The sequence below is a fragment of the Xiphophorus maculatus genome, chromosome 6, assembly GCF_002775205.1.
Source record: "Xiphophorus maculatus strain JP 163 A chromosome 6, X_maculatus-5.0-male, whole genome shotgun sequence".
In the NCBI taxonomy this organism is placed as follows: domain Eukaryota; kingdom Metazoa; phylum Chordata; class Actinopteri; order Cyprinodontiformes; family Poeciliidae; genus Xiphophorus; species Xiphophorus maculatus.
In genome coordinates, this window is record NC_036448.1 from 24461958 (window position 1) to 24478616 (window position 16659).

At 38.0% G+C, this 16659-nt stretch overlaps 1 protein-coding gene across 1 annotated transcript; it reads left to right on the forward strand.

Moving 5' to 3' along the window:
* Nucleotides 1–262: 262 nt before the first annotated feature.
* arhgap30 (Rho GTPase activating protein 30) lies at nucleotides 263–16449 on the forward strand. The gene is made up of 14 exons (XM_014474952.2): nucleotides 263–339; nucleotides 891–1224; nucleotides 3532–3634; nucleotides 4905–5049; nucleotides 5190–5272; nucleotides 6397–6504; nucleotides 6768–6886; nucleotides 6957–7125; nucleotides 7300–7397; nucleotides 7682–7753; nucleotides 8638–9387; nucleotides 10071–10282; nucleotides 11177–11724; nucleotides 13567–16449. Exons 2-14 carry the CDS (start codon nucleotides 1137–1139, stop codon nucleotides 14585–14587), a joined length of 3516 nt encoding a protein of 1171 aa, XP_014330438.1. The 5' UTR covers nucleotides 263–339; nucleotides 891–1136; the 3' UTR covers nucleotides 14588–16449.
* The last annotated feature ends 210 nt before the right edge of the window (nucleotides 16450–16659 follow it).

The following is a 16659-nucleotide window of genomic DNA, read 5'->3' on the forward strand; positions in this document are numbered from 1 at the left end:
AAACATGATAGATTTCATCGTAAGGCCACAAAAACTCCAAATACAGAAATAGAAAATGTTGTTTTTCATATACGTATTAACATGTCCGCTTCTTCCCATCTGAGTGAGTAAACCACATGGAAGTTGGACGACAAAGAGGCAAACGTTGCTCACAAAGGGAAATAGATGCAGCATGCAGGTACAATGAACTGATTTCCCTACAGAGGCGGAGAAACTGCGAGCCGCATGCACAGAGAAAGCACAAGAGAAGGAGAGACTCAGGAAGTTAACAGGGGAAGTTTAGTGGTTTTTTTGCGTCATCACTTTATGCTGCTTCTTGTGTGCCGTTACAGAGTGAAGGTAGGAACACTTGTTTTTGCTTTGTAACTTGTTTATTTCGCCTTTGTTCCTAGTTTTAAACTCCAACCTCAAAAGGGTTGTGTGGATAGGGATGGGACGAGCGATGGGAGGGAGGCAGCAGGAGTCAGGATGGTGGAGACGGTGGAGGGTTGAGTTTGAACGTCGGTCTGAGTTTGTATTTTCAAGCTCGACTTCCGCTGCAGTGAGAAAGGGCCCTGCGATGGCCGTGACATGTGTTCAGGAAGGGCAAAGAGGCCATTTGTGAAGGCAGCGGTGGGGTCAAAGCCGAGGCTGGAGGCTTCATTTGGTCCAGCAGGTCAAAGAGTCCCAAAAAGTGTGACAGTGGTGATCATTCAGGGGCTCTTTTCACTGAATAGCAGAAGTACAGGGACAAGGGTGTGGCCTGTCATTCGAAAAATAAATTGAGTTCATCGGGGGGGAAGTGGAAAGCCACATTTGCACACCAAGGATTGAGTGCAGCTTGTTTGATTTTGCATGGATAGTCATCTGCAGTTTGTACCGATAAAAACTTGTTATATCTGGTTTTGCAGGGGGGGAAGACTAACAGTTTGTCCAAAGACTCCTGCTTTACAATGCGACACAGCTCAAACAGGTGGCAGAGTTTCCAGCAGCAGCAGCAGTGCGCCAGAGTCCCTGAAATGCACAGCTCCTCCACAAATTCACTGCCACACTAACGAGAGTTGGAGAGCAAATCCAGCCCAGGAAGGCAGGCTGAGCTGACGGAGGAGCACCGCAGGCCGCTCTGAATGTGAGGTGGAAACCCGAGGCAGGAAGAGATGCGGAGAAATCGAAGAAAAGGAGGCAACAAAGAGAAGGTGTTTGGATGTGATCTGCTGGAGCATCTCACCACCTCCAATCAGGAGAGTAAGTGGATAATCATCACCTCTGTCCTTACACATTCAACTCATGACTGTATTTGTATTTCCTGCATCACAAAACCGCAGCCAGATTGCTGAGAACCTGAATGTAAAGCATCAGATGCATCTTATTGAGTGTTTTTCTTCCTTTTTAGCTGTCAGGATTCTATAGTTTCATAAATAATCATTAGCACAGACACTTATGTACCTTTTACGGGACTTTCTATAATAATATTAAAACCACAAAACCACAACCACACCTGATTTGACAAAAACTGATCATGTATTACTGCAACACTGACTACCATTGCTATTTCTGTCTGAGGCTTCTGGAGTTCATCACGTCAGAGGTTTTAGCTAAATTTATGAATTTACAGCCTTTTTTAATAAGTTGTCATGTCGTAACTTCAAACTTCAGTGGGATTGGACAAGATAAATCAACACTGATTAGAGCAAAATTATGGATGTTCAAATAAAAATATTAATACCCTAAAAGCCTTTACATTTGTATCCCTGTTTTATCTGACATTTAAAAAAAATCTAGTGCAACCACTTTTGTTCAGAAGAAACTAAAAAGTGCATTATTGTGTGGTAGAGTAGTAGTTTAATTTAGTAGCTTTAGTGTTTGGGTATAGTATGTAAATTATACCTTTATTGCCTTACGTCAAACAAACTGTTATGTTATTTCCTCATCAAATATATACCTAGAATGTTGTTTTGATTTCTGACTCAGCTCCTTCAGACTAGCAGCAATTAGCAAACACCTGCTGGAACTACGCATTTTCTGAGCTCATCTAATGCGCCATTAAGAACAATCATAAACGGCCTAACGGAGAAGCATAGTTGCTATTGTTTTTATGATGTTCTGAAGGAAAGAGCAGGACCTTCTTAAAGAGGTAGATGCCCAATTTCAAGACATCAAAGTGCGAAGTCAAATTTCTTTTAGGTTAAGTTTGATACGCATTTCTATAATAACTGAAGGTAACATAGTTACTTAATTGTGCTACAAAATGGCCCTCTGTGCCTGGAAAATACATAACACTGACCCTTTAACGTTGACTCTGCAGGGTACTGACACTGCAAACAGCAACTGATGAGAGGCATTATAGAGAATTTTATCAAGCAAAACTTACAAATCTCAGAGACATAAAATAAAATGGGACTTAAAACGGAGCAAGGAACTAGAGGTGAGTCAGGGCAAAAACCCCTGACAATCTGGCACTGAACAAAGAAAAATAAGAGCTTTTAATTTCTTGAATATCACAAAATATGGAAACAGAGTCCCGTCTTTCAAGAATCAATAAAGTATCTGTCTGTCTGTCCATGTATCTAACTATCTAGCTATACAGCCAGGTAGCTAACTAGGTAGCTAGATAGATGTACAACAAGAAGAATTATAATGGCAGAAACTGTGATGCATAAATCACCCAGTAGAAACAATCAATGTCATGACAATGTCTGCAAAGTTGAGCTAATTAAAACTTTTAAGACTTTTCAGATCAATCTTTATCTGAAAAGTCTCTGGTTCAGTTAGACAGCATTTAGCACCAAATAAAATTTTTCTGAAACAAAAGAAAACAGCTGGAAACGTGGCAGACACACAAGTCATGCCTGTAAATTGTGCAAAAATGCCACAGTGCTGTTACTGGGATTTCATCACAGATTGAAGAAGTTGAATTGCGGTCTTAATATTTTGTTTCACTCATTTTTTCAGCAGCAGGTATTGTGGTTATTACAGCAGTCTGTCCTAATATAAAGTCTGGTAGTTAAACTAAACATGCATGTTTACTTTTATTGGAAAATTTCAACAAAGAAATTCTTTATTTTATATGGATATGAAAGATCAAACATAAAGCTAACTGCTTATTGAATTCCTCAAGATCATCATGAAGAAATTATTTTTAGTAAAAAAATAATAAATAAAAAAGATTTACTGCAATGTACACCAAATAAAAAGCCTTTTTATTGTTTAGCATCTAAACACTCAGGTTTTATTACTTGCAACTTGTACTATTTTATCAATATTCAAGAATTACTGACTTAAAACAAGCCCCTAAACCTTGCTGAAAAGTTACTTCAAGTAATATCTGCACTAGAAACTAGACAAAAGTACTTAGCAAAATGTTGTGTTTTTGCAGTGTTGGATAGCAACGGGTGGCTTTAGCTTGCCATATTTTTATGATCTGGTTTGATATGTAAAGTCCTATATTGAAATTCAACAAATGTATCAACAGAAGTACTATAACCTTTGTCCATACCTCATTTTGTCTGTTGTTCTATAGTTGCTTTTAATAATCAGAGTGATTTCCTGCAGTTCCCCTGGTGCTACGATCCTGCAGCGAGTTTGTGGAGCAACATGGGATCGTGGATGGAATCTACCGCTTGTCTGGAGTGTCGTCCAACATCCAGAAACTACGGTTAGTCTTTTTTATTTGGCTAATTGTGTGCTACCCATTCACACTAGATATTTCCATGCTTTCAATACAGTCAAAGGAAAATCTAAGTACAACCTTAAGGTTTCTGCTGGAATAGAAGGTGGAAGAGGCACAAACTGGTGTTTTACAATCAAATCCACCTGATTAATTAATTAATTAATTAATTAACCCTAACCCCCTAACCCTAACCCTAATCAATTAATTAATCTTAATTGATTAATTAATTAAGACCATTTCTAAACAATTTGAATCCATAATTTTACAGTTACAAAATTATTCCCATGCAGAAATCGATTATGACGGAAACTAATCTTCCCAGAAGGGAATGTTGGTGTAAATTCACCTAAAATAAAACACAAAAACTAGAGTCGGGACTTTAGTGAGTTAATGAATTACTTAGATTTTAATATGTTAACAATTTTAACGCAATTAATTGTATTTTTTTTTTTACATAAAAAAAAAGTCCCGAGCCGGAACCTTTCTAGTCATATGTTTCAATATGCCCATAAATCTGACGCACAAACAACATCCGCCAACAACAACCATGGCTGACAAAGTCGTTTCTCTTGACCCACTGGATTAATCTTTTGCGTCTAAAGACGATCTTTTGGGACCCTGGTAAATACGTTTGTTATGTTCAGGTTGTGCTAAAAGGAGTTAGCTGATCTCCAAAGCTGTTCAAGCCTAAAATAGCATCTCAATGCTAAACATGTAGCAGCACACACACTAATGTTGGCGCTGATGTCTGAAGGAAGAAAGAAGTTACATGAATGATCAGGGGTTCCTGAAAAATTTGGGAGGTGAATAGTGATAATAGCTCTTTGCACTGATCTGGATAACAAACTTATAACAAAAAATATGTATGTAGCCATATGTCTATTCATTCAATAGTTTAGCTGCAAAAAGGGCTTTGGAATTTAAAATGTTTATTTTGTCGGCTATTTTTGATTAATTAATTACAATTAACACAATAAAATTAACTCAATAAAATATTTTAATCGAGTCCCATCACCAGCAAAAACACAAGAGCTACATGTCAGGTTCTACAAGTCTCAGTTAGCATGTAAATAATGGAGTTTATGACAGAGCGGTTAGAAAAGGCTTTGTCAGGATGCAAATTATTAATGCAAAGAGTGATTCTGCATTCTGTACTATGTCCTTCTGATGATCGCATTCGAAAATGAGTTTAGATCATATCTAGATTTGTTTGTGAAAACCATATGAGGTGAATCTTTTGTTTCTGTGAAACCAGGGGCGAGTTTGAGAGCGACGGGTCTCCAGATCTGAACAAAGATGTGTACCTGCAGGACATCCACTGCGTCAGCTCTCTATGCAAAGCTTATTTCAGAGAGCTGCCCAACCCTCTGCTCACATACCAGCTGTATGACAAGTTTGCTGTGAGTAACTCTGATGCTGCTCTCTGAACTTACGTAGTCAAGATCAAGTGGATTCTCATTGACAATTATGTTGGCGGATTTTGGAGAAAGTAAATTTTTTTAAGAAATGGAAAATGCTAACAATGCATGTCCCCCTGCAGGAGGCAGTGGCCATCCAGCTGGAGGAAGAGAGGCTGGTAAAGATCAGGGATGTGCTGAAGGAACTGCCAGATCCTCATTACAGGTAGAGACTTCTGCAGGACAGCGAGAGCCTCTAAAACTGAAATCCTCTGCTGCTTAATATTTACTAACATTATAGGTAACACATTAGGCTCAGTGTGTTTTATACCTGCTTTGTTACTTAAAACTGGCTTTATGCTAATCTGTTTAACACATTTCTGTATGTTAAACAGAAAATCTGGATGGTTGTAGTCCATTATGCCTTTGGTGTTGAAGGTTTAGTTTTGGCCAAATTTGGCACTGATTAATGGAATCACTGCACATTTTCACATTTTTTTCATAATTCGGAAAATTTAACACATAGATTTATTGCTAATTTTAATTATCTGATGAACTATTAATGTGTTGATAAAACTGTAATCACCTCAAGACAGAAAATGTCCTCTGACAGAGATAAACAGTTTTACTAAAAAATTAAGGATTGAAGATAATAAACTATTCCTTTATTTATTTTTGACATGCATGAACAAAAATTATTTTAAAAATATTTTAGATCATGTTTCTGTAACTTTTCTGTTTGTTTCACTCAAGGATGATAAATAAAAAATATTTATTTATTTATTTATTTATTAAGCAGTAAAGTTCAGTTTCTGAAATGACTTAGATTTTGTGTTGTGAAGCATACAAATCTAGATATTTTAGAAATAAATTAATAAGACAGATAAAAAGAACATTCAATAGAGTCAATAAAGTAGTGCAAACAAGAGAGAAATGGAGGGAGGACCAGTTAATTTATTTCAAAATTAACTTTAAATCTAATAAATTTTATTTATCTTATCTTAAAAAGTTCCAGTTGTGTAAGGGAACTTATTGTGCCATAATGCTCAAGTGACAGAAAAATATTTTTAAGAATGTAAACCACATCTTTGGGACCTACTTGATTTGATTTTTTAAGTTAATTACTCTGATTTAATTTAGATGACTTTTACAGTTGAATAGCTTCAAATCTTAGCAAATGAATAAATGAATAAATAAAATTACACCAAGGATTCAAATTCATAAAATAAACACAGACATGACTCTTGTTTAAACGTAATTGTTTCTTAGTGAGGTGTTCATATATATATATAATGACAAATTGTATTTTTTTAAAAGAAAAATACAATTTGTTAAACATTTATCTTACAGGACTCTGGAGTTTCTGATGCGTCACCTGGTCAAGATGGCTTCCTATTCCTCAGAGACCAACATGCACGCTCGCAACCTGGCCATCGTCTGGGCCCCCAACCTGCTCAGGTGTGCTAACGTCAGGCTCAGCGTGTTTTATACCTGCTTTGTTATTTAAAACTGGCTTTATGCTAAGCATTGCTTTGAGTTTCTAGAACAAGTGAATTGATGAGATTTGTCTCTCTGTCTTTATACATTATTTTCCATTGAAATCAATTACTTCTTCATCTCGGTCCTTCTTCAAATTCTCCTTCCTTGTGTTTTTAACATGAATTAAAGCTGTTCCGTCTAAAAACCAGTTGATAAACACATTTATTTCCCTGCATGATAAGGTCCAAGGACATCGAGGCGTCTGGATTCAACGGTACCGCAGCCTTCATGGAGGTCCGGGTCCAGTCCATCGTGGTGGAGTTCGTCCTCACTCACGTCCCTCAGCTGTTTCCTCTCGAAGGTCTGGAGAAACATTCAAACATCCCCCACATTCAGACTCCTGCTTCATCTCTGCATTCTCCGTCCTTTAGGCGCACCTACAGAGAGGAGGAAGTCCCTCCCCTCGCCGTCGGCGCTGCCCAATCCGGACCTTGTGTTCTTCAGGTCGTCGGGTTCTCAGCCTAACTTTGGGAACATTAGTCCAGGCGATGGCCCCCTCCCCATTAGACCCTACCACGCAATCATTGAAGGCACAGACAAGTGAGGGGATCATTGATCCGTTAGCTAAAATATTAATACAGAACCATACACACATTTAAAGATGGTTAAACTTATTCAAGGCCATATGAATGTAAATTCGCCTCATAGATATGTGTTGACATTAGAGTCTATTTGGATAAAATTTAGACATTGTTCACTAAAATGTGTCCTCAGGAGGAAAGGATCGCTCAAAGGCAGGAAGTGGATGTCCATTTTCAACATTGGAGGACGATTCCCAGACCCGCGACGGAAACACAAACACTCTGCCAAGGGTATGAAATGAGAGATTTAACTTCTCTGTCTCTATTCTTGGGCTTTTCTAAAAAAAAAATTGTGCTTTCAGTTTGGTCTTACTTTACTAAATTTGTTTATATCTGATTTACTTATTCATTTATTTTAAATAAGTAAGCTCCAGATTATCTGATAATCTGAACTTTTTGAGTGGTAGAAAATATAAAACTTTTGAGTTATGCAAACCTTTACCACATTCGTTTAAGTGCTGCCTGTGTCTTTATATTCTCCTTCATGAACTTGTCACAACCTTTTGTAATTTCAGAAAAAGACAGAACATCTTTAAGACCTGCAAGGAGCATGGACTCCCTCAGCACACCGTCCTACCCAAATGAAGGTGCTTTGCTCTCAAATATTTAAAAAATTGGTTTAACTAATCAAAGGGGATTTATAGCAAGACACTCTTTGAGCTCCAGCACATTTGGGGTCAGCTGGTTTTACTGCTGTATATGCTGTACAATGGCTGCTGGAAAAGACAAGTGTTTTTTCCAGCAGCCTGACTTACCATCCAGAAACCACTTACTGCATTCTTGTTGGTTGTGGAGAAGGCTCTACTAATGCTTTTAAAAGATAACTTTCACATGAGTGTAAATGTTGAGTTTAGGGGGCGTGGCCAGCAGCAGCTTATTTGCATTTACAGTGACAAGACACCCTAAAACTGCTCAAAATATTTTTACTTAAGTAAAAGTAAAAAGTAGCCGTCCAAGAAATTACTCAAGTATGAGAAAAACAAGTATCTGGTAAAACATCTACTCAAGTACAGAGTAACTGATCAAATTATCAATCATTTAATATTTAAAAATCACATAATCAGATACATGAAAATATAAAGTTAAGTGGAAATTTTGGTATTTTAAATATGAAAATGACAATAACTGATTGAAGTAACAAAATATAACAAAATCAGGCAAAAGAAATAATAGGTTTCTTTCAATAAAAAACTTATGAAACGTTACCAACAACTGCAGGTGTGTGTCTGTGTCTGGTGAATTTTTGGTTAAAACATGTTTGATTTTCATTCAGTGGGTAGAAAATCCAGAAATTTACTCAAAAAAGAGTAGAAATACTTCATAATAAATTACTCAAGCAAAATTAAAAAGTACAGCGTAGTAAAAATACTCCTAAAAGTAAAATTTTTCAAAAAAGTTATCCAAGTAATTGAGCAAATGTAACTAGTTACTAGCCAACTCTGGTTGTTTAGAACTGTTTCTTGTATTTCAGGTTCCAGGCGGTCTGGGCAGCATCCTCCATCCACCAACTTGTCCCCTGCTGTCGCCAGCCTGCCTCAACCTGGCTCAGACTCCGCAGCACCTGCCTGCGGGTTAGGTAGCAGAGAGTATGCCGTGACCTACCGCAGAGGAACGGGCTTAGTGAGCGGAGGAGCCGGCACCCAGGGGACCTACACGGCTCTGGACCCCGAGGGTTTAGCGCTACCAGGCAGCGAGGGCGTCCAGACCAGATCTCCAGGACTCTCCAACAAAGCCAGACGAGCGGCTATGCACATCACCGGCCCCACCATGGTCACTGTGCCGCTACATATCACCTCTAACCTGGCGTTGGGGGTTCTTCAAGGAGGAGGCAGTGACAGGGTCATCATCCGGGGAAGAGACAAAGACGGAGGGGACAAGCAGGACGGCAAGGAGCCAGGGACAAAGATTGAGATCAAGGAGCCAAAATTGATGGAGTGGAACGTGGAAGAGAGCAAAAATGTTGAAGAAAAGGATAAGAGTGAAAATGAAACAGAAGATTTGGACACAGAGGGACGTAAAGGGGCACCAGAAGTCTCTGAGGAGGAGAGGAATGAAGGAGGAGAAGAGAAAAAAGATGAGGAGCTAAGAAAAGATTGTGGACACAAGGAGACGGGAGACCAACATGTACCAAGAGAAAAACGAGTGAAAAGCTGCAACTCCAGCACAAAGGAAGATAATCACGAAAACATGGGAAATGAAGACCAAGACAGCGAATACATGGGTAATTATTACAAATTCATAACCAGAAATAATCAACGATTAGTTGAACATGTTGACCTAAATATGTTGTATCTCTTCTACTAGCCTTCTGCATCATACAAAGCTTCTGTTTGTGTGATGCAGTATTAGAAAATAAAAAATGCATAAGATTACCAGAATAAAGTCACAGTAGTACAAGAATAAAGTCAAAATATTAGGAGAATAAAGTCAGAATTGCGAGAATAAAGTTATGCAAGAAGAAACTCATAATATTAGGAGAATAAAATCATATGAGAATAAAGTAACAATATTATGAGAAAAAAGTCAGTATTATGAGAATAGTGACTTTAGAAACGACCTACGTATATTTGGAGGTTTAAAGTTGTAAAAGAATAAAGTTGAAATAATACAAGAACAAAGTCAAAATAATATGAGACTAAAGTCATAATACAAGTTTATTCTTGTAATATTTTGACTTTGTTAGCGTATTATTTCAACTTTATTCTTTTACAACTTTCTTCTTGTAACATTATGAGTTTCTTCTTGTTATATTATGACGATATTCTCATAAAAGTGTGACTTTATCCACATAATTTTATTTCATTTGTTTAATTTTCTAACTGCAGCCCTAGTGCTCCATCACACTCAAACAATGTCCGACACTGGGAGCTCATATTTCTGACCCTGATTATCATTTATTTACAGAAATGAAGGGATCAGATCTGAAGATTCAGCAGGCGGCTGCAGCCTCGCAGCACGAAGACGACAGTGTTTCTGATTCTGATGAGTTTCTAAACTCAACTGAAGCCGAGGAAGACGACCGCAAGCTGTCGGGCTACATCCAGGACAACTTTGAATTCCTGGACCAGATGGACTGCAGCGCCATGGACCACATGGACTGCAGTGTGTCCTATCAGGTGGGGACATTATTATCTCATAAATTATGTAGAATTAACATTCAGCAATAAGCCTTTTGCAATAAATCAATTCATCACATCATAAATTAAAAGGCGCTTGATAATTTTCATTTTGATACTTTGTGAAGGGCAATTTCGTTTACAGAGACTTCATAATCGATTTTATTTATGTTTTTGGTTATGTGTGTTTTTATTTAAATTTTATTTAATGTTTTGGTCGCTTCAAAAAAAAATCTTCTAGATTCAGTGTAAAGTGCTCACTTTACAAAATTTAAGTTGCTAAATCTTTGAGAAGGCAAACTTACTTTGTTGCATCGTTATCAGTATGTTGCTTAAAAAAGGTCTCAAAACATACAACAGCGTATGAGGGGTATTGTGGAAGGAGAAAACAAGAGGAATACATTTCTTCCAAAAAACTCGGAAATTTCAAGATTAATTTCAGACATTTTCTAGAAAATACTTGAAAATTTAAGAGTTTGACAAGTTAAAAAAAATCTAGAAAAAAACAGTTTCATAAGTTGAAAATTTTTGACTTTTGAGACTAGAAAGTTTCTCAAATTAATCTCAAAATTTCAATTTTATTATAGAAAATTATTGACTTTTCAATCTCATACATTTCCAGTTTTTCTTCTACAAAATTACTAAAATTAATCCCCAAATTTCAGATCTTTTTTTCTAGCACATTTTTGACCTTTTCAAACTCAGGAATTTCTTATGTTTTTCTAGAAAATTTCCTAGAAATTACCTTCTTTTTTTAATCTACAATGACCCTGATACGGCGTTTCACAAAACAACATTATTCTTCATTACTGGGACAATTTATCATCCAGCAAAATTAGTTGTTATGACAGATTAAATTAATATTTTAAGCATTTTGGTCTCTTTGCCTTTCAGGTTAATGAGTTCTCTGTCGAGCCTCCTGGTCACTCTGATGATGAGTATGAAATCATGGCTCAAGCTGAGAGACCGACGCTGATTGTGACCGAGGTGAATCCACACAGACCGCTCAGCCTCGACCTGAACAGTCGACACACTAAATCCCTCAGCTTGCCCTACATGACGTCACCCATAGACGGACCGGAGGAACACTCTTCTTCTGACGATGTTTCAGAAGACGAAGGCGATGAGGACGGTTACAGCAGTGACGAAGATGAGAGCATGTTTGTTAAGAGCCTGCCACCGGACTTCTTCTTGAGCAGTCTGTCTGGGCTTGAATCAGACCACCAGGACTGCCCCAGCCCTGACAGACAGCTGGTTCAGGAGCTGCAGAGGTCTGAAGGAGAAAGCTGCGAACCGTTGGATGTTGAACTTTCTGTTTGCAAAGAAGCAACTGAGCATGCGCAGGAAAACGCTGGAAACGATGAAGAAAAGCAAGAGACAAAAATGGAGGAAGAGGATAAATCTTGTCATGGAGAAGATCAGCTTGAAAAGGACACACACAGGTAATAAATTATTAACATTTTGCTCATGAATATATGATTTCAGTTCAGTTATCAAGTCAATATTCATATTCAGTCAATATGAAGGTTTAAGAGAACCAAATATAATTTGAAAACTGTAAAATATGAAGAAGAAGCTATAAGTAGCACGAGGATATTGGCATTATAAACAAAGTTCTGAGTTTTGAGCAGAAAGATTGTTTTACTTCCTGGCTGACGTCTTCAGATGTTGCTTCAATATTTCCACATAATGTTCTTTCCTCATTATGCCATCTATTTTAAGAAGTTCGCCAGTTCCTCCTGCAGCAAAACAGCCCCACAACATGATGCTGCCACCTCCGTACGTCACAGTTAGGATGGTATAACCATCCCAGCTTTTCCTCCTGTTGATGATTAAGCCCAAACTGTTCCACTTTAGTTTCATCAGACGACAGGACATGTCTCCAAAAATGAATATTTTTGTCACTGTGTTAATTTTCAAGCTGCAGTCTGGCTTTTTATGTTTCTTTTGAAGTGAAGGATTCTTCCTCGCTGAGTGGCCTTTCAGCACAGGACAGTCTGTGCGAGCATCTTTACTGGGTCTTTGGCTTTTGTTCTTGGGTCCATCTTCACATTTGGTCATCTCTGGGACACAGAACCCATCTCCTTCTTGAGCTGTATGATGGTTGGACATTCCCATCATGTCTATTCTACCATATAATTGTTTGAACAGATGAACGCAGCGCCTTCGAGCATATGGAAATTGTTCCCAAGTATGAACCAGACTTGTTCATCTGCGCAGCTCTCGTCCTGATATCTTGGCTGATTTATTTTGCCTTTCCTATCATGTCAAACATAAAAAGCGGTGTGTTTAAGGTGTGGCCTTAAAATGCATCCACAGGTGTCCCTAAAGTTAACTCAAATGTGTCAGTAAATCTGTCAGACATTCATGGAAGGAAGCCCAAAAGGTTTGATCCATATCATACAGAATAAAATACAGTTTTTCTTAATACTGACTAAATGTATGTAAACATTTGATTTTTCTTCTAAAAATGTTCTTGCCAAGTTTTCTAGAAATTATTTTGGTAATTCTAAGTAAGCTGAACAAGAAAAGTTTGATCTGATTTAAGAGAGAAAATTTGATTCAGTGCATGTAAATATCTTGTTTCTGTGGTTTATACGTATATAAACAGAATAAAAATAAAAATACTGCAGAAAGAGCAAGATTTCAGTATAAATTCAGTGTAGTTAAAAAAAATGCTGTACTCCAGTAAAGAAGAATGAGCTTCTGTCGAGTTGGTTAATTAAAAAAGTACAAAACGTGAATTAAAGACTTTTTACAAATAGTGACAATAAAAAACTGTAAAAAAGTAAAGTTGTACAAATACCAACAGGAATGTAAATACTTATTAAGTTAATGTGAATTAAACTAAAGTGAAGTGAACTAAACTAAACTAAAGTGAACTAAAGTGAAGTGAATCAAAGTGAACTAAACTAAACAAAAGTGAATTAAAGTGAAGTGCACTAAGCAAACGTGAACTAAACTAAACAAAAGTGAAGAGAACTAAAGTGATCTAAACTAAAATAAAGTGAATTAAACTAAAGTGATCTAAACTAAAATAAAGTGAATTAAACTAAAGTGATCTAAACTAAAATGAAGTAAATTAAAGTGAACTAAACTAAAGTGAAGTGAACTGAACTATGTGCTACTTGAGTGTGTGTATCTCAATAAAACACATTTAAATTTGTTTGTATTTTAATGTGACCAACTAGGATAAAGTTCCTTCAGGAAGATTCTGTACGTTTCTCTGCTGATTTACTTCTATTGCAGACGTCTGAACTGCTTTTTATTTGTCCTTTTGGCAGGACAACAGATGAAACTCCAAGCGCTGCAGAAGACGATGAAAGTGAAAAATGTCTAACTTCAGAAGCATCAACAAGCTGCTGTGAGGAACTTCAGGAAACCGACAGTCTGACTGGAGCAAAAGCTGAGGATGGGGAAGAGGCTCTGGATGAGCCTGGAGATGATTCTCTTTTGACAACAAGAGATAATACGTCAATGTCAAAAGACATGGAAGAACAAGTCAGTGAGGAGGACAATGCAAACAGCAGGACAAATAGTGATATTTGGAGTGAGATTGAGGATGTTGTTTGTGAGGTGATTGAGGATGAGGAGAGTGAGCAGTCTGTGAGGGAAGCTTCTCCAGAGGCAGATGTCGAAGAAGATGGAGAAGCGGAGGAGGAAGACTTGATGAACAAGACAGAAGTGTTATCACTGGAGCCAAATGTAGAGAAACCTTCAGAAGAAGAGAGAAATGAGTTAAATCAAGAAGCTCAGCATCAAAACATAGAAGATCCGGTTTCCGAAGAAACAGAAAAGGAGAAGGAAGACGCAGACAGAGCAGAAAGCAGAACACAGCCGAGCGCCGATAAACAGCCAGTGATCTTATCTAATATTAGGGACTCAAAGGAAGGAAGTAATCCTGCAAACGGCAGCGGCAGCCCAGGAAGCGTTGGGAGGAAGCTGGTCGTCTCCAAGCAGCCTAAGGTTTACCAGGTCAAAGCGGTGCCTGTCGTTCCCCCGAAGCCTCAGCACTGCAAAATCACCGCACTGACCCTCCGTCAGCAGCAGCAAGAAAGAGAGAGGAGAGACAACGCTCTGAAGGAGCGGGACGGAGACGGGGACGGCGAGACCGCCGAGAAAAAGGACAGGCCGTCGATGTTCAGAGAGAAGAGGAGGGACGGCCTGGACGCGGCGGTGAGGGACGCGAAGAGGAACAGCCCGCTCAGCATGTGCTTCGACGAGGCGGTGGCCATCGCAACGCTGAGGCGGGAGAAAGAGCGAGGAAGAGAAGGAGAGGCTGACCCAGAGGGATTGGGAAAGTGAAGGACAGTAGCTGGGTCTCCATTACAAATGTGTGCAAAACTTTGTCGACATTCCGCTTGTGTGGGAAGAAACAAAATTTCACAATTGCGACGTTTTCATTAAATAAGAAATGCAATCAAAATCACGTGAATACGTTTGTTCACGCAATAAGTCCTTAAAAGCCACAGCAGTTACGTGATGTAAACAGTTACTTGAGATTATATTCATAACTCAGCCACTAGCGCTCATTGCCTTCACAGGAGACGTCAGCGTCTTATTCAGGCCTTGGAGCGACAAGTTCCTTATATTTGGGAACGGCTACGCATGCAGCGTTTTGGGGAAATTGTAGTTGCAGATTTTAGCTACAGATTCAATATGCCTGAATGACAAACTCATATTTTTATAAACTGTGACAGCTCTGTTCGAGCCAGCTGGACATTGTCAGAAAAAAACAAACCTTTATCTTCCTATCCCTTCCTGTCATCTTCTTTGGTGTTTCCGATAGTAGTAAGATCCAGCTGTCAATCACATGATCCCTGTGATACAAATTTTTTTATTCCATGGCAGTTTTTTGAAATGCATCCATTTTGATATGACTGAAAAACCACCTCATCCTAGCGCAAAAATGTGAGATTTTTCAAGGTTGCTGTGTTTCCATGAACTAGATTTTAAAAATTAAAACTTGCCCAAATTTACTATCAATGGAAACACAGCTAGTGAAGGAGATGCTTCAGATTCAGCCCACAATGTTCACCAGGCTCTCTGCCCAGGCAAAAGTAAAACTTTATCATTGTTTTATTTTGTGATTGCTGACATATTGTTAATATTAACAATATATTAGCAATATATTGTTAATATTGCTGATAACAATATTAACAATGCCATCATTGTTAATATTTAGTTTTATTGGTTTACAGGCATCGTAGTAGCTTTGTTGTCCTTATTAAAAGAAAAACATTTCACAAAGTCACACACCACCCTCCGCAGTTATTGGCCCCCATGGTAAAGATGCATAAAAAGCTACCACCATATGTTTCAGTGGTAAAATGTCACCAAAAATATTTGACTCAACTCATTTTTCAGTGGAAAAATGCACCTAAACATCTGTATAATCTGTGTAATTATTGGCACCCGCGGAGCCTTAGTGACCCCAGTATGCCACTTTGTGGAGACTTTATTCATCCTCCATCACCGGCCTCCTCACTGGAAAGATAAATGTGGGTTCCAGCTGTTTTACACTTTTTAATTATTGCTCTGCCCCTATGGGCAAGTTGCAACGAGAAGCTACTTATTTTCTCATTTGTATATCAACTTCCCTAACTTTAATGATATATTTCCTTCTCTTTCCCATTTTGAAAAACAGCTAAGAGAAATCGGCCTCTGTGTCACGTTACACTTCCACCCCAGAACTAGGAACAACTTAAAAATATAGAGAATAAAAAAAAAAAAAAAATAGTTCAGCTTCATTTAGGTCACAATAATTGTGAAGGGAGGCATAACTATGTTGAGGAGATCATTATAACTTAATCCCAAGCCTTAATAATTCTGCCTGGAATAATTCTAAATAAAACATGAAAAAATGCAAACATTGAGGTGGAACGAAGTATTTAGTGCTGCTCCAACATCACACATTATACAGATAAACAGCCTCTAATGTGTGATGGTTGTGTAAAAAAAACAAACAAACCATTTCACTTTGTTTACCTGCATTTTGATTCTCAAGATTTGAAGATTAGTTTTGAAAGTGGCTCCATAGCACTTACTGTTTGCACTTATCTTCGGGTCAGTTATTTCTATGCAAAGTTTATGTACATAAATAGTTTATCTGAAATTGATTGACATGTCTGGTTTGAGGCATTTGAATAAAGAGCATTGCGAATTAATGAAGTGTTTGATGCATTATGTTCTTTTTAGAAAACACTAGATGTTATTACCTTGTACTGGAAACCAGATGGACGTTTAGATAGACATTCACGTATGTCTAATAAAGAGATAATTTTAGGTCAACGATGCCATGAAGTACAGCGAGGGATTCGAACATTTCGCTTACATTAGAGGCTTTACGGTTACTGATGTCTACCTCACTTCCGGCT

Bases quoted from the DNA above. Each gene is read 5' to 3' on its own strand.
- arhgap30 (XM_014474952.2), top strand. From the start codon at position 1,137: ATGCGGAGAAATCGAAGAAAAGGAGGCAACAAAGAGAAGGTGTTTGGA. The intron at 5,050-5,189 runs GTGAGTAACTCT...GTCCCCCTGCAG, and splicing joins AGCTGTATGACAAGTTTGCT to GAGGCAGTGGCCATCCAGCT. The intron at 6,505-6,767 runs GTGTGCTAACGT...CTGCATGATAAG, and splicing joins TGGGCCCCCAACCTGCTCAG to GTCCAAGGACATCGAGGCGT.